Source organism: Gavialis gangeticus, unplaced genomic scaffold (assembly GCF_001723915.1).
Source record: "Gavialis gangeticus isolate Ggan-Ray unplaced genomic scaffold, GavGan_comp1, whole genome shotgun sequence".
Taxonomy (NCBI): Eukaryota; Metazoa; Chordata; order Crocodylia; family Gavialidae; genus Gavialis; species Gavialis gangeticus.
Window position 1 is genome coordinate 57,387,711 of NW_017729022.1, and position 27,470 is coordinate 57,415,180.

At 43.7% G+C, this 27,470-nt stretch overlaps 1 protein-coding gene across 7 annotated transcripts in view; it reads right to left on the bottom strand.

Annotated features, from left to right (window-relative positions):
• The window catches only part of CFAP54 (cilia and flagella associated protein 54), a 308,490-nt gene that overhangs the window by 14,313 nt on the left and 266,707 nt on the right, over positions 1-27,470 (bottom strand). For all 7 annotated transcript variants that reach the window (XM_019515046.1, XM_019515044.1, XM_019515049.1 and 4 more), the window contains 6 exons: positions 20,619-20,721; positions 19,782-19,877; positions 19,110-19,251; positions 9,477-9,683; positions 8,254-8,447; positions 1,136-1,327 (listed from right to left, as the gene is read on the bottom strand). In XM_019515046.1, coding sequence (XP_019370591.1) covers positions 1,136-1,327; positions 8,254-8,447; positions 9,477-9,683; positions 19,110-19,251; positions 19,782-19,877; positions 20,619-20,721 — 934 coding nt within the window. The remainder of the gene's footprint in view (positions 1-1,135; positions 1,328-8,253; positions 8,448-9,476; positions 9,684-19,109; positions 19,252-19,781; positions 19,878-20,618; positions 20,722-27,470) is intronic.

The following is a 27,470-nucleotide window of genomic DNA, read 5'->3' on the forward strand; positions in this document are numbered from 1 at the left end:
ATAGAAAACTGGCTAGAGCATCAGGCTCAGAGTGTAGTAATCAATGGCTTGATGTCTAGTTGGCAGTCAGTATCAAGTGGAGTGCCCCAGGGGTTGGTTCTGGGGCTGGTTTTGTTCAATGTCTTCATCAATGACCTGGAAGCTGGCATAGAGCACACCTTCAGCAAGTCTGCAGATGACACCAAGCTGGGGGGAGTAGTAGATACACTGGAGGGTAGGGATGGGATTCAGAGTGACCTAGACAAATTGAAGGATTGGGCCAAAAGAAATCTCATGAGGTTCAATAAGGACAAGTGCAAAATCCTGCACTTAAGACAGAACAATCCCATGTACCACTACAGGCTGGAGGCTGACTGGCTGGGCAGCAACTCTGCAGAAAAGGACCTGGGGGTTACAATGGACAATAAGCTGAATATGAGCCAACAGCCTCCCCTCATGGCAAAGAAAGCTAATGGCATACTGGGCTGAATTGGTAGATGTGTTGCTAGTAGGTCAAGGAAAGTAATTCTTCCCCTTTTTTCAGCACTGGTAAGGCCACATCTGGAGTACTGTGTTCAGTTTTGGATCCCCACTACAAAAAGGATGCAGACAAATTGGAGAGAGTCCAGCAGAGGGTGACAAAATGGTGAGGGGGCTGGCGCACATGACTTATGAGGACAGACTGGAGGAACTGGACTTATTTAGTCTACAGAAAAGGAGACTGAGAGGAGACTTAATAGCAGTCTTCAAGTACCTAAAGGGCGCTTTAACTAAAGTTTGTTTGATGAGCTTTAGTTAAAGTGCCCCCACCACCATTTTTCAGTGCAAGGAAACTGATACACATGACACTCCAGGCTCTTAGAGTGGCTCTTGGAGCTGTTCTAATTAAAGATTCCCCCCCACCCCCCAACTTTCCGAACATGTGTACAAACACCCTCAGAGAGCAATCTTTGCTTTAGTGGTTGCAAAGCTATTTCCCAGCAGTAAATGAACATTTTTGTTGAAGGCGTAAGAAATGCTGAGAAATAGGGATCAGGCACTGTTATGAACTACATATGTAATTTCTGCACTAGTATTGGTTATTGCACTTGAATACACTTCATTTTTTTAAAAAGAAAAACAATTCTAATATAACTCCTCTTTCATTTAACAATACCATCGTTTCCTTTTCGTTTGAAGATTTCTCCAGAAATGGAAGGTACCACTGAATGCAAAGTTCCTTGTTTGGCGCATTAGTGGCCTTGATGTTTGTTGTACTCTCTTTGTCTATATCTGTGCTAAAGGAAACAGTGGATGATATTCTCACTACTGAAACTTTTTGTGGAGTTCCATCAGCTTCCACAGACATCTGAAAAAAATTAAACAAGAATGATGATTTATAACTTATAATTTTTCCACCCAACATAAAATGTACCAAGCTAGAAGTTAACTGCACTCAACCTACATTGTTTTAAGTGCTACTGTCACTTCTATTCCTCATATACTTATTAAGAAGTTCACATTCATTTTGCTCAGCAGAGCTTTCTTAAAGTTCATATGGTGAGAGACATTTCCTATCATGAATAAACTAAAGAGTATTTGAAATTGAAATAAATCATTAAGCTCCGTGGGCTTGTTTAAATGTAATGGGAAGGAAGCCGTAATACGCACTGAGCTGCAGTACACTAAATACTGAGTATTAGATGGTCCACCAGAGCCATGTCCACACAGACAGCTGGCTCTTGTTGCAATTTGAATAACTTCTTTCTAATGGTGAGGACTTTCTCTGTATTAAGTGCTCAGCATTCTGGGCAGTTACCCCTGCTCCCTTATTCTGCGGCTGGATCCGTTTCATAGTGGCGTGTGTTTTTTCCCTCTGGCACATTCTGGGATACAATGTAGAAGCCAGCTGAGACCAACAGGAATTATAGATCTTGGACTCAGACATTAAAAAGTGCCATAATTCCTTTTATAGAACAATGAACAATAGTGCCGAGATTTTTCTGGCCAGCCAAAGTCATTTTCAAAGTATTCCTGGCCAGCATGAACAAAACAGTGATAAAGGTAATCTTGCATGTGTGGTGGCTTGAGGTGAATTTAATATCTTGCGCTGAGTGGCTGTGGCTATGCAAGTCAGCAGCTAGACTACCAAAATGCCATATAGTAGCAGGGTCAACAGCAGCAAGAGGATAAGGAAGAGGAGAACACTAACCAACTCCTTGTTGAAAAGCATTTCTTGAATCACCTTCACTCAGTATGACACTATCCAGTCATGAAACAAGCAGTGACTGTCAGAAGAGGACTTGCTGAAGGGCTAAGATGACTAGCAGTAGCTGCAGAATTTGAAGATGACAAGGGCTCTCTTGGAGAGTTATGCAGAACTCAACCCAGAGGAGCATAACAATATGAGAACTCCCTTAGCCATTCCAAAGTGTGTGGCCATCATCATCTGAAAATTCACCATGCCTAAGTGGTATGATTCAGTATAAGCAGATTAACTATAGGGAGTGCTGGGATGGAGATGTGCACTGCTCCTAAAAAGATATTGTTGGCATGAATAATAAGGCTTGCCAGTGCTCAGCAAGTTATAAATGGCTTTCACACATGGGGCTATCAAATTGTACCAGGGCAACTGAGAATAGCCATATTCACCTTCATTGCTTCTTGTGTCCAGACTCTAATTTTGGAAAAAGAAACAAGTGCTTCTTCATTATGATCCAGGTTCTGGTTCACCATTGTGGTAGTTTTATCAACATTAAAGAAGAGTGGTCTGGAAAGGTTTGGGATGCAATACTCTTCAGGAACTCAAACCTCTTGCATTTAATTAAAAAAAAGATAGAAATGCTACCACTATGAATATTAATAATGTTGGTTAATGGTGTTATTAAAATTAACAAGCAGGATTAACAAATAGGATTGTTCTTTGTTCAGTTCTTTGGCAAAGAATCTTGTTTTCTTTTCAATTTTGAGATGTTCTCAAGGCCTCTTTTCAGTAATAGCACAAAAATGGCACATGGCTTGCTCTTCCTGTGCCTTGGAACCTTTATAGGTTGTCCTGGGAAGTCGGGGTGTTTCAGGTTGGTTAAAGGGTCTGATGATCTTCTGTTGCTTTTCATAGCATGTCGATGAGTTGATAGGTAGGACTGTCATAGATGATGGTGGGATGGGCTGATGGTCCATTTTTAGAAGCAAGTTAGAAGTTAAATGACCTCTACCACAGGTAGTCCTTATAATAAAGAATAAAATCATCAGTCACATGGACAAATCTGACATGCTACAGAAGGTGACTCTTTTCCTGGTTTTGCTGAACCTCTGTCTCTTTCAAGCAGGTAAACAGATCCAGGATTTCTGCATAGCTCCACAGGCTTGATATAGTGTTCGTGTAAAGTAATTCTAGCTATAGTACATGTCTGTGATTCCAGAAGCATGTAACTGCAAATGGCCCAAGCCTGACTGTGAATAAGCACTTAAACCTCTGGTCAACACTAAGGTCACCCTCTGAGCAGTAAAGGGTGAACAGATAAACAGACCAGTCAATCCCAAAGGAATGTGAAGTAGTGTGGGATAGCGGATGGAGAACTGTCAACTTAATGCAAAGTACAGATGTACACATGAGACCACAAGTCCGAACTAACTTAGCATACAGTAAACTCAATAGACTTTCAAAAAGAAGAATAGACTATGCATTATCTTGGATGGAACAGGACCACTACTAAATGGGCAAAAGCAATTGGTGACAGACAGGGAGGACAAGGCTGACCTCCTCAATGAGTTCTTTGCCTCAGTCTTTCTAAACGAGGGGCAAGACAAGTCTCACATGGTAGAGAGGCAACAACTGGGCATCAGACTACTAAGTGTTGACCCTGAGATGTTGCAGAGTCCTTGGAAGGACTGGATGTGTTTAAGTTGGCAGGCCCGGATAAGCTCCATCCGAGGGTACTGAAGGCACTGGCCAATATCATTGCACAGCCACTAGCAAAAATATTTGAGCACTCGTGGTGTACGGGACAGGTACCAGAGGACTGGAAAAGGGCCAATGTGGTCCATATTTTCAAGAAGGGGAGGAAGGAGGATCCAGGCAACTATAGGCCAGTCAGTCTCACCTCCATCCTTGGCAAAGTCTTTGAAAAGATTATTAAGGCTCATATATGTGAGCGCCCAGCAGGAAAAATTATGCTGAGGAGAAACCAGCATGGGTTTGTAGCAGGTTGATCATGCCTGACTCATCTAGTCTCCTTTTATGACCAGGTTACAAAACACCTCGACACAGGAGTAGGGGTTGATATCATTTACTTAGACTTCAGGAAGGCCTTCGATACGGTATCCCACCCCATACTGGTGAACAAATTAAGAGGCTGTGACTTGGATGATTACACAGTCCGGTGGGCGGCAAATTGGCTAGAGAGTCATACCCAGAGAGTGGTAGTGGATGGGTCGGTGTCGACCTGGAAGGGAGTGGGTAGTGGGGTCCCGCAGGACTCAGTCCTTGGACTGATACTCTTCAATGTCTTCATCAGTGACTTGGACAAGAGAGTGAAGTGTACTCTGTCCAAGTTTGTGGATGATACAAAACTGTGGGGAGAAGTGGACACACCGGAGGGCAGGGAACAACTGCAGGGAGACCTGGACAGGTTGGACAAATGGGCAGAAAACAGCAGAATGCAATTTAACAAGGAGAAATGCAGAGTGCTGCACCTAGGGAGGAAAAATGTCCAGCACACCTACTGCCTAGGAAATGACCTGTTTGATAGCACGGAAGTGGAAAGGGATCTTGGAGCCCTAGTGGACTCCAAGATGAACATGAGTCATCAGTGTGATGAAGTCATCAGAAAAGCTAACTGCACTTTATCATGCATCAGCAGATGCAAGACAAACAGAACCGAGGAGGTGATACTTGCCCTCTATCGGGCACTGGTCAGACCACAGTTGGAATACTGCATGCAGTTTTGGGCGCCACACTTCAAGAGGGATGTGGATAACCTGGAGAGGGTCCAGAGAAGGGCCACTTGTGTGGTTAAGGGCTTGCAGGTTAGGGCTCCCTACGAGGAGAGACTAGGGCACCTGGACCTCTTCAGCATCCGCAAGAGAAGGTTGAGAGGCACCTTTGTGGCTGCCTATAAATTCATCATGGGGGCACAGAAGGGAATTGGTGAGGCTCTACTCACCAAGGTGCCCCTGGGGGTCACAAGAAATAATGGCCATAAGCTAGCAGAGAGCAGATTTAGACTGGACATTAGGAGGAACTTCTTCACAGTTAGAGTGGCCAAGGTCTGGAATGGGCTCCCAAGCGAGGTGGTGCTCTCCCCTACCCTAGGGGTCTTCAGGAGGAGGTTGGATGGGCATCTGGCTGGGGTCATCTGAACCCAGCACTTTCCTGTCTATGCAGGGGGTCAGACTCGATGATCTATTGAGGTCCCTTCCAACCCTAACATCTATGAAATCTTGCTAGTTAGCATTCACTAAGAATTGTGTTGTGTGGATACATGCTATTTCAATTCACATATATTAAGCTTCGTGTTAGCTATGCCATCCCCAGTATAGAAATCATGTTCTTCTATGGTCCCTCTTGCTAAAAAATAATTTTTGACATGCCAGTCATATGGGAATCTAGTGTTGAGACAGTAAACCAATTTCCTTAAAGGTTAATAAGTACAGTAGTGAATTTACTGCTAGACTAATGCTACATGTAATATTTAACTGCTTTACTTTTGCATTGGTTGCAGACTTGGAGATGACACTTTTTCACAAATAAAATCATTTAATTAGGGGAATTTGCCTCTCAGTCTTCAATTTTAGTAGGTTCCTCCCATAATAGACTGAGGGACCAGCAAGAAAACCACTCCCTGATCAAACATCATTCATGAATCAAAGCCACTTTTTAATTGCAAAGTACTTGATATAAAAGAGTGCAAAAGCACTTTGTTCAAGGATTATGTAGATCCATAGTTGGAAGGCCAAGCAGTGAAGTCTTTCAGAACGCAAAAGCCTACTCAAAATGTTACCACCTCTGGCACCTTAACAATGGGGAAAGCCTTTGGAATTTTAACATTTTTAATCCCAAGAAGTAGAATTCAGTCAGTAATTATACATAGCAATAATTTTTTAAGATATCTCTCTGTATTGAACACAAGTTTCTCAGTCTCACTTTATGAGGCCAAATCCTTGCCTAAACACAATAGAATGGAAGTGCAGATAAAGGGAAAAGATACCAAAGTTATGCATGGTAGGAGTGTGATACGTGTGGCATAGAAAGATACTCGAGCAGTGGACCAGGCCGTAAAGAGGGTCTGGCTCTAGTCAGCACATCCATGCTCACACAAATCCTGTTTGCCAAAAATCACAGGCAATTTTGACTTTTATATCTCTACAGTTTTACAATACCTAGAGTCCAGGCTATACAGCATGTACAGCTTAATTATGGACCTATAACACTTTATAAACCTTTTATAATGTATAGTTTTACTGTATCACACAGGGCTGCTTGGCCTATTTTGTTTTTAACTGTACTGCATCTTCTCTTTGTGTTTACATCACATTAAACCTTTCTAAGAAATGACACCAGAGCTCCTCCTGTTAAACTGAAGTAGTGGATGACAAACTTTAATATTTATCTACTCAACTTTCTCAAAATGCTGCAAACAACAAACTACTGTGTCTTTTAAATACTTCTAGTTCTATACACCGTCACAAAGCGAAATAAATTGTGAGCATGAAAAATGCAGTAGTGGGCATAATTTTAATTATAGTCTTTTTTTAAATTTTAATGCAATTTGTCTGGATTCTTTGTTAGATAAAGCTGAAAAACCTTCAACAGATAAAAAAAAGTTACATAGATATACATAAGTGAAGACATCCTGTACATAACAATGCTCCTTTCAAAAAGTTGCCTACCTATTTGTACTTTAAAAAAAAGGTAATTACTAAAGGTAAATTACTCCAATTACAGGAGTAATTTTTTTAAAAAATAACTCATACAGTCTAGCAAATGATTAAAGCGTCTAAAAATGTTGTTATAAAAAATCAATGAAGCTTAGAGTTGATAAAAAAAATCAAAAAGCTTTATGCTTGTTAGCTGTCTACAATAGTGATGCTAACACATTATTATGCTGCTTGCACCTGTCATGAACATGACAGTGATCTCTAGAGCTTATTATTTTAAGATAGTGTAATACTAATTATATCAAAAGAAGAGCCAACAAAGTGAAATAATTTTTGATATACGATGGCTGTTATAAATGTCACATACCATATATTTACAATTTATTCAGTGGCACAGTTAGCATTTTGTTGGGAACTGAGTAATGATGTGCTGTCCAACACTGTAAGAAAGTTCACCAATTCTAGAAGAGCTATATTCACAGAAGCAGTTTAAATCAGAAGGATAAGACAACACCTACTTCCAGGCACTTGAGAATACACTGAACATGGGTAGTAAAAATAACCCATAAAGAATTACCTGTCATTTACTGTTATAATGATAATTGTTATTCCTGTTCAGGTGAGCAACGGGATGGGACTACTGGGAGGAAAATGATGTTTAATTTTATATTGAGCCTTCAAGAACTGTAAAATTCCACAGGCATGTTACCATTATTATAGACCCTGCGCTGACAAGTGTTCAAGTTTGCTATGGGTGGTATGAGTACACAGCTTTATTTATATTTGAGGCTCAGGGTGGATTAAGTACCATGTTTGTTTGCAGTCTTCAGGCTAAAAGGATTGACTGTAAAACCACCAACTCAGCTAAACTAACAAACATATTGGCAATTGTAACATACCTTTTAAAGGACACTATGAAGGACTTTTAGATAAAGATATATACTACCTTTAATTTTTTTTCTTTGAAGATCATGTTTCAGAATATTATTGCCATATACCCAAGTCCAACAGGATAGGAATTTGTATGTTTTAATAATGTACTTCCATTTTATGGCATTTTGCTGCATGAGGTTTTGACAAAAGGATAAGCCAGAAGTACTGGTCTTCCCAAATAATATGGGCAATTTTTTAAATCACATTGTTCCATTAAGACACAATCCTATATAACTACTGCTCTTTTTCACCACTCAATAAATAATGTGCATTCAATGTAAATCATTCTAGGGCAGTGGTGACTCCTAATCATCACTTAAATCCCTACACTACATACACAGACTAAGTGCTGCGCAGGCCTTGTGAATTTCACCCTTATAGAAGAACTTGTAAGAAATAGCATACCAGAGTGCCCACAGATCTTAATTATTAGGACAGGAAAGTGCCACATCTGTTTCATGGAAATACATATTTAAAAATTACCTTTATGGGATCAGCCAGACTAACAACTGGTTTTTCCAAACACCGTAGCTCTTTTGGAAAATCATCAGGACAACATGTTGAATATAAAGGTAAGTGTTTTTTGAGGAAAAGATGCATTTCTGTCAGGCGCAGAACAATTCCTGTATCAAACACAGAGGTGAAAAGTGCATCTCTTGCAGGTAATGATCCAGGTCCTGATTCAGAGACAGATTTGGGAAAACAGAGTCTTTATTAACTTGTCATTTGTCACCTAGAAATATAAAGCTTTCTATGACTGCTTCATATGTATATAAACCAAAAATATGTAACCCATTATTTAAAGATATTTGAATACAAATGTGTAAAAATACTCAGAGCCATGCTTGTATGATTTTCAGACCACATGTGAGGCTCTTGACAAGTCCCTCCTCCATTAGTGCACTCAGAACAAGTGCAAGGGTATCTCAGCCTGGCACTGTCTTGCTGCCATACAAACATAATGCAATGACCATATGCAGCTCATCAGCCCAAGCTTATTGCATAAGCACAGTGCCTGATGCAACTTCAGTTCTGGATCTAGCATGATTGCACCCCCAGTAATAGTGTAGCCTATGTAGTTGCATTGGGCACATCACCCAAATTACAGCTTTATGAGTATGCCTTTCAAATACATATATTAATTATTATTGTATTATATAATAGAGTGTTAGTGTCTGAGCTCCACTAAAGGACCAGGTCACTGTTGCACTGGTACAAACAACCAAAGTACCATAATGGCCTTTCAGTTCTGTGACAGCATACAACGATTATCTCCCCTTCAGTGCTACAACAATAAAATAATCAACAACTAAAGAGGCATTTAAGAGCTGCTCAATGGGAAGAAGAATCCATCCCAAGGAGTTCGGTACAGGCATAGACTGAGACAACAGTTGGGGATAACAAAGACCAACACTGGAGTCTGGGAGGTTATATCTCATCTGACCTTGACTATCAAATCACTACTGATATCTCTGTAATTACAAATAGTTTTAGTGTCTAACATGACTATGTAAATAGTCATAAGAATTCAATTTCAAAAGCCACTTCTAGTAGCAAGGCTAAGATGTGGTAACACAAAAAAGAATCACAATATGACAAAGCCTGATTCCATGTTCATTTACAGTGGCTTTAAACTGACATATATCCACTGACTCCAGTGAAATCCTCCAAGCTTCTAGAAATAAGAAAAATGGATAACCTCATACCAAATGTAGGGCTTGTGCTGTTCAGTTGTTTTAAGTAATTATGGTAGCGAACTAAATGGACCCATGTTATAATTGGTTTCCTCTGCCAGCCTGTGGAGGCACCACACTGTGTTGCTTCATTTTCTGTTTGACCCTTTTCAGGTTGCATGTTTTCTTCTTTTCTGATAGAAGAGGCCAGAAGGTTTTTATAGACAACGTCATAGCCATCTGCAAATTCAAAAACAATTAAACCTAACTATAGCCATCTTATTCAACCAAAAGTCTGAAAATTTAATAACTAAGAAGCCTGTCTCAAAATAAATAAATTACAATTCACACATGAAAGGGACTTTTGCATTATAATAGCTATTTCTGAATCTTAGACTGGAATTGGTTATCTATATGGGAAAATGTCACCTGTAACCTGACCCCAGTAATATAGGTTTCAAGGGGAAAGACAGCAAAGCCATTTCCAACACTGACTCAACACTCTGAAGAAAAATATTCCAACATCCAGGGAGAGATTCTGTCTGGCCCTTGTGAATTCAGGCAGGGTGGGAAGCAGGTAGTGAGGCATAAGGATCTTCACTGCTTTTTGACCAGACAAAACCATTTGATATTCATTTTGTAGCACATCACTTACCAAGGTGATGGACAAAACAGGATTCCCTCTGCTGAAAGAAGTGTGCCACGAAGGGCACTGAAAGAAGTGACATTTGTCATGAGATTGGCCCCTTGAAAGTGCTCTACAGCCATGCCCTGACAGAAGTGCATAGCTGCAGAGCACTTTAAAAGTGCCCAACTGCATGACAAATTAGCCCTCATTACACAAGGGTTCAGATGCTTATTTATGTGCAGCAATAAACTCAGGAGCTCCCGGGCATGGTTGGAACAGCCCCATCTGGCAGAGGGCCCAGGGAGTCAGCCTGCCACCCTTCCACTGCTCCCTCAGCCTGCCAGCCAGGGCAGTGTCTACATGTGCACTACTGTGGAGTTTTTTTATTCCATAGCAGGACAGTACTTATATTTACAAGCACTATCTTTCTGCGGAGTAAGTTAGTTTACTCCAGCCTAATAGGGGCGCATATGCAGTTTCACAGTTTCATAGTTGATAGGGTCGGAAGGGACCTGAGCAGATCAAGTCCAGTCCCCTGCCATGGCAAGAAAGAGTACTGGGGTCAAACAACCCCAGCAAGGTGATTGTCTAGCCTTGTCTTAAAGACCTTCAAGGTAGGAGCCAGCACCACTTCGCTTGGAAGTTGGTTCCAGATCCTAGCCACCCTGACAGTGAAGTAGCGCCTCCTGATGTCTAATCTGAATCTACCCTCTGCCAGCTTGTGACCATTATTTCTAGTCACTCCTGGTAGCGCTCAGGAGAACAGAGACTCCCCCAATGCCTGCTGGTCCCCTCTAACTAGCTTGTAACAGGCCACTAGATCCCCCAATATAGGCATTGAGATGTTTACTGTGCAGCTAATTAGTCTACTGCATAGTACACATCTCGTGTAGAGATGCCCACTGTCTCTCAAAATTATTTAGCATGATGCCATCCAAATGTGGGTTACTATTTGTTTATATGCTTTTAATTTAATCTTATACTTTTATGTTATGTAATTTATATAGTACATTTTTTTTAATCTCTTTACCTTATCTTTCATAGTTTGACCAAGCATATTTGAAGATCCTATTCATCTACAAATGTATTTAATTTATTCTCTCTTTTCTCATTCCAAAGGGGCCAATTTCTGCTTCTTCATCTAATGAAGCTACCATTGGCCTTTACAGCACTTTTTCACTGTCCAAGGGTTTGTCCCAAGACTTGTTGCAATATATTCGCTGCTCAGTGCCTTACTATGTTTTCTGTTAACAGTTTCTCTTTCTCTGGGAAGCTCTGTCATTCCCCACATGATTTTTCCATTTTGATACTTTTAACTAAACTTCTATTTTCTTGGTTCCTTCTTTTCTGGGGCCCTGACCCTGCAGCTGAAGGCACACAGGCAAATTACTGGATGTGCATGAAATCCTGAAATCAGTGGCCCTAAGGGGACCCAGCACTCCACCTGTGTGGTCAGAAGCAAGGTAAGATCCTGACTTTTCATTCTCATTGAGCAGTATATTTTATACAATTCTTTATAAAAATATATCTTTAATAATCCTAACTCCATTTTCTTTTAAAATCTGATTAACCATTTGTTTCAGTTAAACAAAGCCTGGTATCATTCTGGTCTTTATGATGCACTCCTCATCAAATTAGATTAGCCAGCCCTGAAAAGTCATAATCGCATTGGAATCTTTATTAAAGTCCCAGATTACTTGTGCAAATTAAACATGTCTAATACTTCTTATCTAAATGATCCTGAAAGATCTCTTCCTACAAAACTCAAATAAAATGGGCAGGAGTTCTGCCTGTAGTGAGCTTGCAGGACCAGACCTCTTACTTATTGTTTCAATCCTGAACATTCAACTAACAACTGCTGAAAAGTCTCTGGCAAGCTCCTGACAATTCCTTTGCCAACCTCAATAAGGAAGTAACTGGTTGCCAACTGACAATTCAGATGGCAGCATCTGTACTCAGAAGGGAGTGGATCAGAATGATCAGAAGGAGGATGGGCCTGTGCTCTGCTGCCATGGAGGCTAAACCATTAAAAACCTTAAGAGCTAGCTTCACCAGTCTTGAGCTAACAAACTGGGACTCAGGAGTGAGAAAATCATGCGCAAGTGGTACCTTTAGGGAAGTTATTACCAACACAATGTCTTTAGATAGCACTGAAGGGTTTGTAATCAACGTTGTGGAACGCTGGAGACTATGCAGTGAATTATACCCTAGTATTTTTTAGCATAATGGGGATCCTTGCAGCTGCAGAACTGGAAGCATATCTGAACTATTCTTGATTTTAGCAGCACAGTTTTACTTTCTATTTCAAAAAGATAAATATTTATTTATTTAGAATTCCTGAGAGTTGGCAGATAAAACTATAAAAAACGGCCTTCCTAATTCTACTGAGAGAAAATGATTCCTTGTCAGCTGTGACCCAGTTTTAGTTAGACCTCACCACTACAAGGTCTGTCAACCTGTTTTAGTATTAATTCTTAATGGTAATCTCCCAGACAAAAGTTTACATAAATTATCTGTGCATACAGAAAAATATGTAATGCCTCCATTACTCCTATTTTCATTTTTAAGGTCTTTTTACTGTCAATTGTAAACACAGAATGTATTTAAAATGTTCAGATTGCATGTAAGTGCAAACATAACCATTTCCTTCATTAGTGCCTCCAAAGCCAGTACTTTGCATGTTGTGTTGATAGTTTTCATTTCAATTCTCTCTCTAATATTTTGGCTTAGTATTTCCTTTGTGCATCTTCCATTCTCCTTGGCATTCCTTCTCTAAACTATCAGAACAAACACCTGCAACACTTGCTAAAAGAAAAATGATCAGCAATTATAACCAAATGGAAGTGGTGCCAGATAATCAGATTAATGGAAGACAGAAGCATATATATGGCACATGTTTTTATAAACCAATTATTATACATCTCTTCACCAATGGTACAGCAAGCAGTCATTGCTCCACTTCACCAGCCTCTATCACACAAAATAATTCAATCTATGTCACTCATTGGTATAACTGAAATTAGGTCACTGGAACAGAATTTTATCAAACATCAAGGTTTCCTGTTCTAAAACATCCCTGTTTTGCCTTTGTATTCCTCAGCATCTGGAAAAAACATGATTCTACAATATCTTATTTCAAAATTCTTTTCTTAAGTAAAAAATGCCATTTTATCATTTTTAATGAACCTTGTTGTTTGTAAAATAATTTTAGAGGTTGGGAAAAAAACACTCCTATTGCTTTATCCCATGTGATTTAGCAAACACGGGTGTTTTTAAACTTTGTTTCTCAAGTGGTACTCGACTGTTAAAGGTTTGCTTGTGTATTTCACCATTAGATTGATCCTAAGATCAGCAGTTACATGAGAATGATTCTATCCTGCCTAAACTGGAGGCTTGGACTAGCTGACCATCTGCGGTTCTTCCCAGCAATACTTTTCTATGATTCTAGGAAACAACCAATACAAAATCAAGACACATAATTTTTGGAATAGTCTTACATAAAAATCTACTAGACATGTATACATTTGTCTGGCCTCAAAATGTAATGGTGGCTTTCTAACGTACTGACTTCCAGGTAATGGGTCATATTCTATTCCACATATTAATAGACTTAAGGTGTATGTGACCAGGGACCCAGTGAACAGGGACTGCCAACAGGGGAGCACTTTGCAGGCAGTTTCTGGAGGCAAGAGGAGAGAAGGAGAGAAGCCAGGCCAGGCACCACATCCTGCCCAACAAAGGTAAGTGATCCAGCTGCCTGTACCTTTGGTTTAGCTGACTGTTTGTTTGGTGGTGGGAGGGAGGTGCTCTGAGAAGCTGGGAGTGAGTGCTGACTGCCGAATGAGTGTTGATGGTTGTGGGATTGCTGCCTGGGCCTGAGTCAGCCCAGGGTATAAAAGGAGACTCTCCAGATGATCAGGGAGTCAGCAAACAAGGACTGCCAACAGGAGAGCAGTTTACAGGCAGTTCACAAGCCAGTTCATGGGTAGGAATACACACCATGTAGGAGTACATGGGAGCTTCTGACAGAGACTTCAGATAAGTGAATTAAGAGGGGGGCTACTATGGGGGTGGTGACATGAAGCGCAGCCAGGGACCCTGCCCTGCTGCTGCCTCTGGCCCAGAGCTCCTGTGAGGCCTCCACCCACACAGGCCACTTGGATGGTCAGCAGTGTCCTGGCCCCCTGTCTGTGGGGGCTGCTTGGCAGGACCTCTGAGGCCTGCGGGTAACATGGGGACCTGGGGTTCCCTGACCTGTCCCACATGTGCCCAGGTGAGGGAAGTCCACGCAGAGATAAGTAGGCTGCGGGGGATGAGATTGATGGATACTTTCATTCTCTGCAGGACCAGACACCTAGCGCAGAGACATCACGGGAGAGTCCCAGGACAGCTGAATGGAGGATGGTGGCCTCCAGAGCTAGACAGCGTGTGGCTGTGACTGCTTGCCCAATGCAACTGGGGAACAGATACGAAGCCCTGGCAACACTGGAGGATGATGCAGCAGAGGAAGCCGCAGGGGAAGACACATCCGCAACAACCACCAGACAAGCTGAGTGAGAACTGAGCAACTGGAGGAAGAGACACCAGGTTATCGTGGTGGGTGACTCCCTCTTGAGAGGCACAGAGGGGCTTATCTGTCGACTAGATCCCACAGCACAGGAGCCAGGATCCAGGACATCACTGCAAGGATTCCCAACCTCATCTGACCCTCTGATTACTATCCCGTGGTCCTCATCCATGTGGGCACGAATGATGCAGCCAATAGTTCAGACCGCGTCATGAGTGACTACAGGGCTCTGGGGGCCAGGCTTAGGAAGTTGGGGGCACAGGTGGTCTTCTCGTCCATCCTTCCGGTCAGCAGTCGCTGTCAGCACCACGATACCTGCATCAGGGAAGTCAACCTGAGGCTCTGGAGTTGGTTCCATCATGTGGGTTTTGGCTTCTACAACCACGATCTGCACTTCCATGAGACAGGGCATCCTGGGACAAGATGTTCTTCTTCTCTCTTCTACTGGTAAAAGTCTATTCTCCTACAGGTTGGCTGATCTCCGAAGGGCTTTAAACTAGGTTCATCAGGGGATGGGGAAGCAGAGGATAAGGAAAACCTAGGATCAGCCCAGGTAAGCACTATGGGGCCCAACAGACATCAGGACAGGGGGGGTACCAAGGGCACCCATCAGGCAGACTTAAATGTCTCTACACTAATGCTAGGAGCATGGGGAACAAGCAGGAGGAACATGCACATCCCGTGATGTCTCTGCTGCTTGCAAGCAACCACTTCGACCTGGTTGGATTAACTGAAACCTGGTGGGACCCTACTCACAATCAGACAGAGGCACTGAGGGTTACAGGTTGTATAGATGAGATAGAGTGGGGAAAAAAAGTGGTGGGTGCTGCTGTCTATGTTAAGGAACAATATACATCCTCTATAAATCGAGATGAGATCAGAGGAGGGCCAAACCAAGGTACTGTGGGTCAGGATATAAGGGGGTTGTGGGGAAAAGGTCTTGATAGTGGGGGTCTACTATAGACCGCCACACCAGGAGGATGAGCTAAACCTGGAATTCTCCAAACAGCTCTCAGAGGCCGTACGGTCGAGAGATACGGTTGTCATGGGTGACCTAAACTACCCTGACATCTACTGGGAGGAGCAGTCCATCAAATCTAACTGCTCACGTAGGTTCTTAACCTGCATACAAGACCTCCACCTAACGCAGGAGGTATACAATCCCATTACAGGAAATGCCTTAATGGACTTAGTGTTAGCTACAAGGAATGACCTGGTGGGGTATCTGCAGGTACAAAGTAACCTAGGGAATAGTGACCATCAATTGATTAAATTCACTTTCTGGAGAAAGGTGGGTAAATTAACCAGCAGGGCTGAAGTGCTAGACTTCAGAAAGGCTAACTTCAGCGTGCTCAGGAGATTAGTTAGTGAGGCATTAAAGCTCAAGAGTATTGGTGAAATGGGGGTCCAGGAAGGATGGTCATTCTTCAAGGGAGCAATGCCATGGGCACAGAAGAAGACAATCCCATTGCACATAAAAGGGGGCAAAGGGGACAAGAAGCCCTCTTGGCTGAATAGAGAAGTCCAGGAAAACCTAAGAGCAAAGAAAGAGGTAAAGAGGCTGTGGAAACAGGGGAGTAGTATACCTCCCTAGCTTGCACTTGCAGGGAATCAGTTAGGAAGGCCAAAGCAGGATAGAACTTAGCCTGGCAACAAAAATTAAGGACAACAAAAAGTCCTTCTTCAGGTATATAGGGAGCAAAAGGAAGGTGTAGGGTAGTATAGGACCCCTACAGGACAAACTAGGGCAGGGGAGGGGGGACAAAGCTGAGCTCTTCAGTGAGTTCTTTGCATCTGTATTCCTAGACACAGACTAAGACAAACCTCTCAACTGGATCATAGACAGACACAGGAGGGACACCAGCCCACTAACTGTTAGTACAGACTGGAAAAGGGGCAATGTGGTCCCTATTTTCAAGAAGGGGAGGAGGGATGAACCAGGAAACTATAGGCCAGTTAGTCTCACCTCTATCCTTGGGAAAACTCTGGACAAAATCATTAAGGATCACATTTGTGGGAGCCCAGCAAGGGAAATAATGCTGAAAGGAAATCAGCATGGATTTTTGCAGGTACATCCTGCCCCCGACAAACCTTGTTTCTTTTTATGACCCCGTCACAAAATGCTTAGACGCAGGAGTCGAGGTAGACATCATCTACCTAGACTTTAAGAAGGCCTTCAGTACAGTATCTCATTCTGTTCTCATAAATAAACTGACACGCTGTGATGTAGATGATTACATGGTCAGGTGGGTGGTAAATTGGCTTAGGGGTCTCAACCAGAGTGGTGGTGGACGGGCTGATGTCGACCTGGAAAGATGTCGGCAGTGGAGTCCCACAAGGCTCAGTCCTTGGACCAGTGCTATTCAATATCTTCATCAGTAACAGTGACTTGGATGAGGGCACGGAGAGCACCCAGACCAAGTTCACAGATGATCCCAAATTATGAAGCAAAGTTAACACATCAGAGTAGGGAACGGATCCAGGCAGATCTGGACATGCTAGAAAAACGGGCAGAATGAAATAGGATGCAGTTCAACAAAGACAAATGCGAAGTGCTGCACCTGGGCAAAAAGAACCACCAACACACTTACAGGCTGGGGTGGGGGGTGACCTTGTCAGCAGCACAAGCAGCGGCAAGAGATCTTGGAGTCACAGTTGACTCCAATATGAACAAGAGTCGTCAACGTGATGAAGTGATCAACAAGCCTAACTGCACTATCATGCATTAGCAGATGCATGACGAACAGGCCCAGGGAGGTGATGCTTCCCCTCTATGTGGCACTGGTCAGGCTGCAGTTGGAGTACTGCATCCCGTTTTGGGCACCACACTTCAAGAGGGATGCGGAGAATCTTGAGAGGGTTTCACAGGAGGACCACTCATATGGTCAGAGGCCTGCAGGCCCCACAAGGAGAGACTGAGGGACCTAGATCTCTTCAGCTTTCACAAGAGAAGGCTGAGAGGTGATCTTGTGGCTGCCTATAAATTCATCAGGGGAGGGCAGCAGGGAATAGGAAATGCCCTATTTACTAGGGCACCCCCTGGAGTAAGTAGAAACAGTGACCACAAACTGGCGGAGAGCAGATTTAGGTTGGACATTAGAAAAAACTTCTTCACAGTAAGGGTTACCAGACTCTGGAATGGGCTTCCAAGGGAGGTGGTGCTCTCCCCTACCTTGGGGGTCTTCAAAAAGAGACTGGACAAGCACCTAGCTGGGATCATCTGACCCCAGCACTCTTTCCTGCCCAGGGCAGCAGGCCTGACTCGACTTACTGAGGTCCCTTCCAACCCTAACATCTATGAATCCTATGAATCTATAAAACAGGGGCCCTAAGTTGAAGTGGTGGGTTTTTAAATACACCGCTTCAATTTAGGGCCAATTAACCCCCCGTGTCATACACACACCCGACTTACCGGCCTCTCTGGCAGAGGGAGGGGAGGGGAAGCTGTCTGTGCGCAGAGAGGTCCCTGGGCTGCAAGGGGGGCTGATGCTTCCCTCCACACCTCCACAGCAGCAGTGCCCCCTCCCACCCCCAGGCACCTGGCTTGGGTGGTCCCAGGGGGCACCACAGCTGCGGAGTGAAGCATCAGGCCTCCACGCAGCTCAGGCAGGCTCCAGGGGTGGGGAAAAAAAAAGATCAGGCTCACCGCTTTCATTGGGCAGAGCCTGCTTTCCTGAGCTGCTTCCAGGCTGCCTGCAGGGCTTCCTGCAGCGCTGCAAAGCTGCACAGAACCTGGTGCTTTGCTTCGCAGCTGTAGGGACAGCAAATTAAAACTCGGAGGAGGAGTTTTAGTTTGCTGTGCCCCAAGTCATTTAATGTGCATTACGCTGCCAAATTTCCTACAGTGGCTGGAATTAATGGGCAATATGCCGGTGAGGTGTGCAAACACCAACACCGTTAAAGCAGTGCAAAAGCATTTAGCCCACTTTAAAGTGTTGTGAACACACGACCCTCGTTTTGTCTACACACAGCCCTAGGTGCTAATGTGTCATTCCATTCCACCCTGTTTGAGCCCCTGTAAAAACTGTTAATGCAGGAGGTGTGTAGGTCCTTACCTTCTTGATTCTTTTTTGTGACTCAGTCATAAGGATAAGATGATGGTGGGTTAAGAAATGTCCTAACTAGGTTCTCCACATCCCTTTCTTACTATGGTTACTATGTAGCTGTGACTCACCTGTGAGTACTGTGGCATTAGAAGAAAACATTAAGAGTCTAAGAGTCTAACTTGTCCTTCTATAAGAATGGGCTGAGCCAGTATATGTGCTCATCTTCATGTCCTATTTACCACTATGTCAGGCAATCTTGAAAATAGTTGCAAGATGGAATGAGATACACTTTCTACCAAAAATCAAGTCATTTATCTTTGAACATAAACAAATCATTTGCGCTTAGATAGTAGATTAACTATTCAATTTATAGATTTTTTCATTTCTTATTAAATGCTTTAAACTTATTAGATATAAAGGAATACCAGACAAAAAATCTTCGTATGAGGCAAGAAGATCCAAAGAAGCAAATTCTGGAATTCTCTGTTGGACTACATCCTTCACTTCATGTCCTTTAACAGTGTTCCTTCCAATTAATAGCTGAGACGCAACGGTAGCTTCACTGACCTAAAATTAATATTGATTTTATTTAGGATCAGTTCACTGTAATATTCATACATATATTTTAAAATTTGAGGTAAGCCCACTAAGAATGAAAAATTGAAACACTCAATATAGAATAATTTTAACAGAGATGGAAGGGAAATATGCCATTTCTATCTGACATACAGTGCATATCACAGTTAAATAAATCATTACTGTCGACAACTTAATTACCACACAAGTTTTTTCAAATCAGGCACTTTCACCTGGATGCTGCTGATGTCTACCCATATGTCAAATTTTTGTGCACACATCAGACACCGCATTCTATATTTGCACTAAAGCGAAGTAGAAGCAAACAGTGTCAGCTTTGGACAGTAGAGATTAAAAGCACTGTTCACATTGTGTACATTTTAGATGTTCCAAAAGATTCTTGGTAGACGTCCCAGAATATTTAAATTCTTGTATCTCCTGTATTGTGTTGTCTTGACAGCTGTTAGAAGTAGAATCTGATAAAATCAAGAACATAAAATTTCCCAAAGTATCACACCAACCTGCATGGCTGCTCTTATTGCAATCCAGGCCTGTGCTTTGTACACTTCCGATATATGTGGAATTTTCTCAGTAGAAATGTATTCTTTAGTAAGAGGCTAAAATTTAGGAACAATTTATAATTAGGTTGATAGGTTTGTCATGTTAATATATATTTAGGCATGGAATCCTCATGGAATTATGATAACAAAGTTGTAGAAATTATCAACAATGATAAAGTCACAGATAATTTTATAGAAACAACCCAACTAATACTAACCATCTCCTTTTTTATTATAAAATATTTGCCCACAACTCATGATTTTTTTTACATAGTTTTCATGTATATTTTTCTATTTTTCTCAGCCACCTTGAAGTTTTAGAAGGCAACTTCTCTGTGTTTTTTCCTCATTACTTAGTTGTCCTATGCTGCCCTGATAATCTCATGTATGTGGCTACCATGCATTATGCTTGCATCATGTGTCTGGTCCATGCTGTCACTTATATATACACTGAGAAATTACAGTCTGGAATACAGACATATATGCTTAAAATTCAACTGATAATCTCTGACTTGGTCTCAGAATCACTACTTAATCAGTAAACAGTCTGAAACTAAGATGTGATTTTGAGGTCTTCTGACCTTTATGTTTTCCTGCTGGTTTTAAATCACTCTTACATATAACATTCACACTGCCAAAAATGCCACAAACCAAGTTAGCCAAAATATAATTCCGCTGTTCTACTGTTTATTAGTATTGCTTATTCATAATTCATATTGCAGTAAGGTACACCACATGCTAGAATAAACCATGTTTCCTGCTCTGAGGAGGTTACTACTAAAAATATGCATTATATACCTTTATTTTGGATGTTTTCTTAACTCTCTGTGAATCCTCTTCCTTACTTTTAGCCAGATGAAAATACAATAGTGCTATCTCTAGGTATGATTTCCTTATCAGCCTGAAAAAATGAGAGAGATTGAGTCACAGATTTTAAGATAAACAGGAACCATTATGACTACTTCATCTAATTTTTAGAGGTGCACCAATATATCGTCCAATATTGGATCGGGACCAATAGAAATAATGTTGTCTATATCAGATATCAGCCAAATGGGGCCAATAATTTGGCCAATAAATGCCTTGCTGTGTGCAGCCGCAGCAGACCCAGCAGTGTGGAGAGCTGCCTTCAGCTGGTAAATCAGAAGGGAAGCGGGTAGGGAAGGGGTGTGAGGGGGGGGAAATCAACACCCCCCACAGGAAAGGGTCAGTGGCATGCACTGTCCAGTCGGGGCGGGGGGGGGGAGGGGAGGTACGGGATGGTGGTCCAGCTCGTGGAGTGGGGGCAGCTCCCGCCACTGCTTGCACCCCAGGTGGCCAGGGGGAGATACGTGCCCCCAGATCTGCATGGCATGGCGTGGGCTGAAGCTGTGGGGTGGAGCCAGAGCCAGAGCCAGTGCTGCGTGGGGCATTTCTCAGCGGGGGCAGAGCTCAGAGTGGGCTCTGGCAGCACTGGGAGGAGGCTGCAGCCACCTCAAATTTCGCCACAGCTCCGCTCCCAGCCCCATACTGCCATCCACTGGCTGGCGCAGCCTTGGCTTTTCCTGGTGTTTAGGTGGAGGCAGCGTGTTCAGCTGGGGCTGCGCCAGCTGGCAGATGGCGGTACAGGGGCTGGGAGCAGAGCTGCAGCGAAATTTGGGGTGGCTACAGCCTCCTCCCACCGCCGCCAGAGCCCACTTCGAGCCCAGCCCCCACCGAGAACAGCCCAGTGCAGCACTGGCTCGAGCTGGCAGCTGCAGCCCACCCCACGCCGCACAGATCCGGTGGCACACACCCCTCCCCGCCCTCCCGGGGTGCAAGCAGCGGCAGGAGCTGCTCCCACCCCACAAGCCATGGCTCTGCCCCCTTCTCCCCCAGCTGGACAGAGCCTGCCCCCTCTTTCCGTCACCAAGAGGGGCATTGATCTGCCCCTCCATGTTCTTCCCACCCCCCGGACTTACCACCTGATGGCAGCTGTATCTGATATCGGATCGGTATCAGCTGATATGCCTCTTTAAATATCAGCTATTGGTATTGGCACCCAAAATCTCTATCTGTGCACCCCTACTAATTTTATACACAACAGAAACACACCCAGTAATTGCTATCTACTTTGCTATTATTTGTGTTATTACATATCTTGATTAAACTATCACAAGTAACAAAGAATCTACCACATATCTTGAAAAGTTCTCCTTATCTGGTATGGTATGCCTAAAAAATAGCATAAATTGTTAAGACTATGTCAAACACATTTTTGTATTATATACAAATAACCACAAATCAGTGAGCAGATGTTGATTTTATCAAGCTAAATTGGTTCAAGGTACAGGTTATAGATACGTTCCTGTGGGTGGCTATAACTTTTCAGTGTTCAGTCATTTGCCCACTGCCTCAATATTTCTTTCAAGTATGTAGTTGATTCAGAGCATAATTCTGTAGCTAAGCATACGCAAAGGCCCTTCCTCTTCCAGGAAGCAAAAAACTTCCAGAATAACGGGCAAGACAACATTCCTATGGCTTCAGCCAGAAACAGGAGAACCCACTCCCTCCCTCATCTCTCCGTTCCAACACAGGGTTCCTAAATTTCACACAGATTGCCCATCTCCCATCAAACACTGCTTTCTGCTATCTTTTGGCTATGTTCTATGCACCTTAGATCTGTAGACCAAAACTTTATATCTGAAGAGATTCTCTGACCCTGCTAATTCCTATAGGTCTACCGAAATAATTTATCCAGGCCTCCTACCTGGCTCAAAGGAGCTTTCACAAACTCTTCTGATCTGAGTCACATAAAGCTCATACAGTCTACCTGGAATGTGAGTTCAGTGAAGCTAAATAAGAGAGGCAGATACAATACCAGACAAAAAAGCTAAAGGGAAGGCGTGTTAAATAGCAAGTTTGTGAGCTCTAGGTCCAGCTTCTTAATTGACAGCTGTCAATATTTCTGTGCATTTCACAAACTTATTTTGGAACCAAGGTTTAATGCTTTGAGAAATGACAAAGCTGAGAGCTTGCACAAGGTCACTTTAGGCAGAATTGGTAGCTGAACTCAGGTCTTCATTATAGCAAAACTAATGATCATCCATTTTCCAACAGTCTTTCAGAAAGAAATGGTCATTTATAGCCCACAATGGTATAACATAGTTCTGTATCATCTACCACCAAACCACATACAGATGTTTTTAATGCTGATATGGCTTCCATGTCCTAAAGTCTGGTTCTTGTGCTTAAGCAACAGAAGTTATTATTTTCCTTCCACAAGACCCTAGTTTGGCCCTCATTGCAAGGGTCAGTCCTAAACTAAGCTCCAAAATAGGTTCTTCTCCTCCATCAGCCATTTCAGTAGCATCTTGAGAACCCCACAGTTCTTGTTCTTTTCTCCCTGTGTCATCTTCTGGTAATATTGCTTGACCCCTAGCATTTACTATTAGAACACAAGTTTTTCTGTCTGTTGTTCCTGCTGAGCAGGTAGCTATATTGCCTGTGGCTGTGTTGCTACAAGGCACAGACAGAAGTGACAATTTTTACCGGATCTGGCCCCTGAAAGCACTTTACAGCCATGACCTAACACAACTACATGGCTGCAGAGTGCTTTAAAAGGGCCCAATCCCATGACAATCTGAACCCTCATTATATGAGGGTTCAGATAAAAAGGCACTCCAAAGCAGAGTGCCTTCATTAACTTGTGTGTACTGGGAGCAGGGCAAGCTGATGTAGCCCAGTCCTGCTCCCAGTGCAGTTTTCATAATGGGAGGGGGGGAAGGGAGCAGAGACAGTTCATTATGGGGGCTACCCAGCTAGGGCAGGGTGGAACGATTGGAGTCCCCCAGCCAACCCAAGGTGGAGAGCTCCAATCCACCCACCCTCCCACTCCAGCACAGATTGGGGAAACCCCACACCTCCCTCCCCTGCCTTCTTCCCCTTCCATCCTGAGACAGCACTAGGGATCAGGGGTGGGGGGCAGAGTTGGGGAAGAGGCTGCAGTGATGTAGCCTCTCTCCCTGGATCAGCTCCAAATTGGAGCTCAATCTAACATCTGCTGCATTGGGAGGATTGGTCTAACTCATGGCACTTTCTGTGCCTACGGATCAGCTGTTGCTGGTTTTCTGCCATTTGAAAAAGCACAACGAAAAAGCTAGCAGAGTTTGTTCCTGGGGCTGATGCACAAAGGTATGTTTTCTTTCCTTTTCGGCTATTCCTCAATAAGAGGATGATGTCTGCTGGGGAGGGGGAATTTTTGGTGAGTTTTAAGATGACTGAAGAGTACAATCCATACTCTGCATATTTTTCAACAGATATGACAGGTGGTGCCTTGGGAGGAAGCACAGCTGTTGGCCAAGATGTTGTGCTGGCAGAGCACCTTGGTCTTCCCAATATTAAGGGAGAGTCCAGGTTATGATAGGCACCTGAAAAAAAGGTCAAGTGTGGACTGCAGATAGATCTCAGTGTGTGCAAGGATAACACAGTCCTCAGCATACTGAAGGTCAATGATACCAGTCCTGGTAACTTTTGTTTTGCTGTGAAGGCACTGCAAAGCTAACTGTCCATTCAATACTCAACTGCAATTCCAGGAGGAAGGCAGTCATGGATGAGAATCAAAATCACAGCAAGATAGATGAAAAAAAGGGTTGGGGCAATGACGCAGCTCTGCTTGACACCAGTACAGATGGTAAATGGGTCCGTCTCTGATTCACTGCAAAGGACTGTGGTGGTCATCCCACCACAGAGTAGCTTGAGGATGCTGATGAACTTCAGTGGACAACCAAACCTAGCCAGCACCTTCCATAAGGCTTCATGATTGATGGAGTCAAAGGCCTTGGTTAGGTCAATGAATGCCATAAACAGCTCCTGGTGTTGCCCTCTACACTTCTCCTGGATCTATCATGCAACAAAAATCATATCAGTGGTACCCCGTGATGGTCTAAAGCCACTCTGGGATTCTGGAAGGACATCTTCGGCAAGGGGGAGGAGGCGATCCAGAAGGACATGAGTAAGAATGTTCTCAGCAATGGAGAGGAAGGCAATGCCTTGGTAGTTTCCACACACTGACTTGTCCCCTTTCTTGAAGATGGTTACCATGTTGGCATTCTTTAAGTCAGATGGAGCTTCCTCATTAATCTATATTTTGATAAGTTGGTGAAGTTTTTGCACTAGTGCTATTCCACCAGCTTTGGAGATCTCTGTGGGAATGCCATCTGGTCCTGGCACTTTATTGTTCTTGGTCTGAGTGATGGCACACCAGATTTCCTTGAAGGATGGGGAGGATCAGCAAGAGATTCTATTACTGGGTGTTGAGGGGTGGACTTGATGGTGGCATATGAGACCTGAGATGCACATTTGAGTAGAATATTGAAGTGCTCCTTACAGCATTGTTTGATGGATACAATATCTGTGAGAAGGGTGGAGTCATCCTGGTATCACAAGCGGGTTGGGACACTGGAACGTGGCCTGTGGATGATTTTTATTGCTTGAAAAAAGCTTCTCATGTCATGTTGATTGGTGAAACTCTGGATTTCTACGGCCTTCACTTGCCACCACTGGTTCTTGATATCCTGTAGCCTCCTCTGAACAGTGATAAGCCTCTTGTTTTTGCTGGTTGGAGAGTTCATTTTGCCAACTGCAGAATGTGGTTCTCTTCTGATGGATAAGTGCTATCCAACTGAGTTTATCACATGCCTTGCGAATAACATTCTTACATTATTCCCAATGTGCACAGATGTCCTTGATGTTGTCAGGTAGGTCAGAGAGCTTCTCAGTCAGGCATTGCTGAAGAGACTGATGTCTGCCTTGGTCTTGGAGTGCCTTGATGCTAAATCTCTTCCACATTCCTTTCAGTTATTTACAGTGTTGTTGTGCAAGCTGCATGTCCATGATTGATCTGACTAAATGGTGGTCTGTCCAACAGTCATCTGCACCTCTCAGGACTCAGGTGATATGGACATTGGTACAATCATGGGATCTGACAATAATATAGTCAAGAACGTGCCAGTGATTGGAGTGCTGGTCTTTCCAAGTGGTCTTATATATCTGTCACTGTCTGAAGATAGTATTTTCTGATGACCAAGTCATGCTCTGCACATTTCCTGAGGAGGAGGATGCCATTGGAATGGACCTTCCCCACGCCCTCTTTCCCACTCATGCCACTCCAAAGTTCAGAAAGTCGCCCAACTCTTGCCGTGAAGTCATCCATGGGGATGAGCTTGTCTTCCTTGACAGAGGCAGTCAGGACTTTGTCAAGAGTGCAGCAGAACTGTTCTTTGTTGGCTTCTACATCATCAAGCAGAACTCTGGTGGGACCCCACCCATGACTGGGCGGTGAGCATTTGGGGATACACCCTATATAGAAGTGACAGAACAGACAGGAAAGGTGGGGGGGTTGCGCTCTATGTCAAGGTCACCTCACATCAAGGATTAGCACTAAGTTAGAGAAGGGTCGGGCGGAGACACTGTGAGTCAAACTACAAGGGGGGTGTGGCAAAAGGGACCTTACAGTGGGTGTCTACTACAGACCACCCAACCAGGGGGAAGAGCTAAACCAGGACTTCTCTGGTCAGCTTATGGAGGTGGTTAGGTCAAGGGATGTTATCGTCATGGGTGACCTAAACTACCCAGACATTTGCTAGGAGGAGCAGACAGCCAGGTCTGACTGCTTGCGTAGGTTCCTGGCTGTATTACAGGACCTTCACCTTATCCAGGAGGTGCACAGCCCCACTGGGGGTAATGCCTTGCTGGACCTGGTCCTGGCCACTGGGGATGACCTGGTGAGGGGACTGCAGGTCTCTGACCACCTGGGCAATAGTGATCATCACCTGTTGGAATTCACTATCCAGCACAGGGTGTCAAGGGCTTACACCAAGGCTAAAGCCCTTGACTTCAGAAGGGCCAACTTCAATAAGCTTCAGAGGTTAGTGGGGGAGGCACTAAGGGCCCAGAAGGTAGAGGACATGGGAGTCCATGAGGGATGGTCGTACCTTAAGGGGACAATCCTCCAGGCCCAAAGGGTAACAGTCCCTGAGAGAAGCAAGGGGGGGTAAGAGTGCTCAGAAATCCCCTTAGCTCAGCAAGGGCATTCAGGAATGCCTAAGGACTAAAAGGGTGGCGTACAACCAGTGGAAGGAAGGAGCTTTCACCAAGGAGGAGTAGTCCTCCTCTGCCTGGGAGTGTAGGAGAGCTATTAGGAAGGCCAAGGCAGAGATGGAACTCAGGCTAGCATCCAGGATTAAGGACAACAAAAAGTCCTTTTTCAAGTACATTGGGAGCATGAAGAGGGCACCAGGCAAAGTAGGGCCCCTGCAAGACTCAAATGGTAATTTTGTGGCTACGCCAGACAAGAAAGCTGATATTTTTAACAGTTTCTTTGCCTCTGTTTTCTTGAACAGGGACCAGGACATCCCTCCTACCAGAGGTAGGGACAGATCTCAGGGATAGCTCTGTCAGGCCTCCAGTCAGCGCAGATGTAGTTAGGGAATTTCTGGAAGGGATGGACATTTTTAAATCTGCAGGTTCAGATGCCCTCCACCCAAGGGTGTTGAGGGAGCTGGCAAGCGTCATCGCGGAGCCCTTGGCCCAACTATATGAGCATTCATGGTCATCAGGCCAGTTGCCAGGGGATTGGAAACTAGCTAATGTGGTCCCAATTTTTAAAAAAGGGAGGAAGGAGTACCCAAG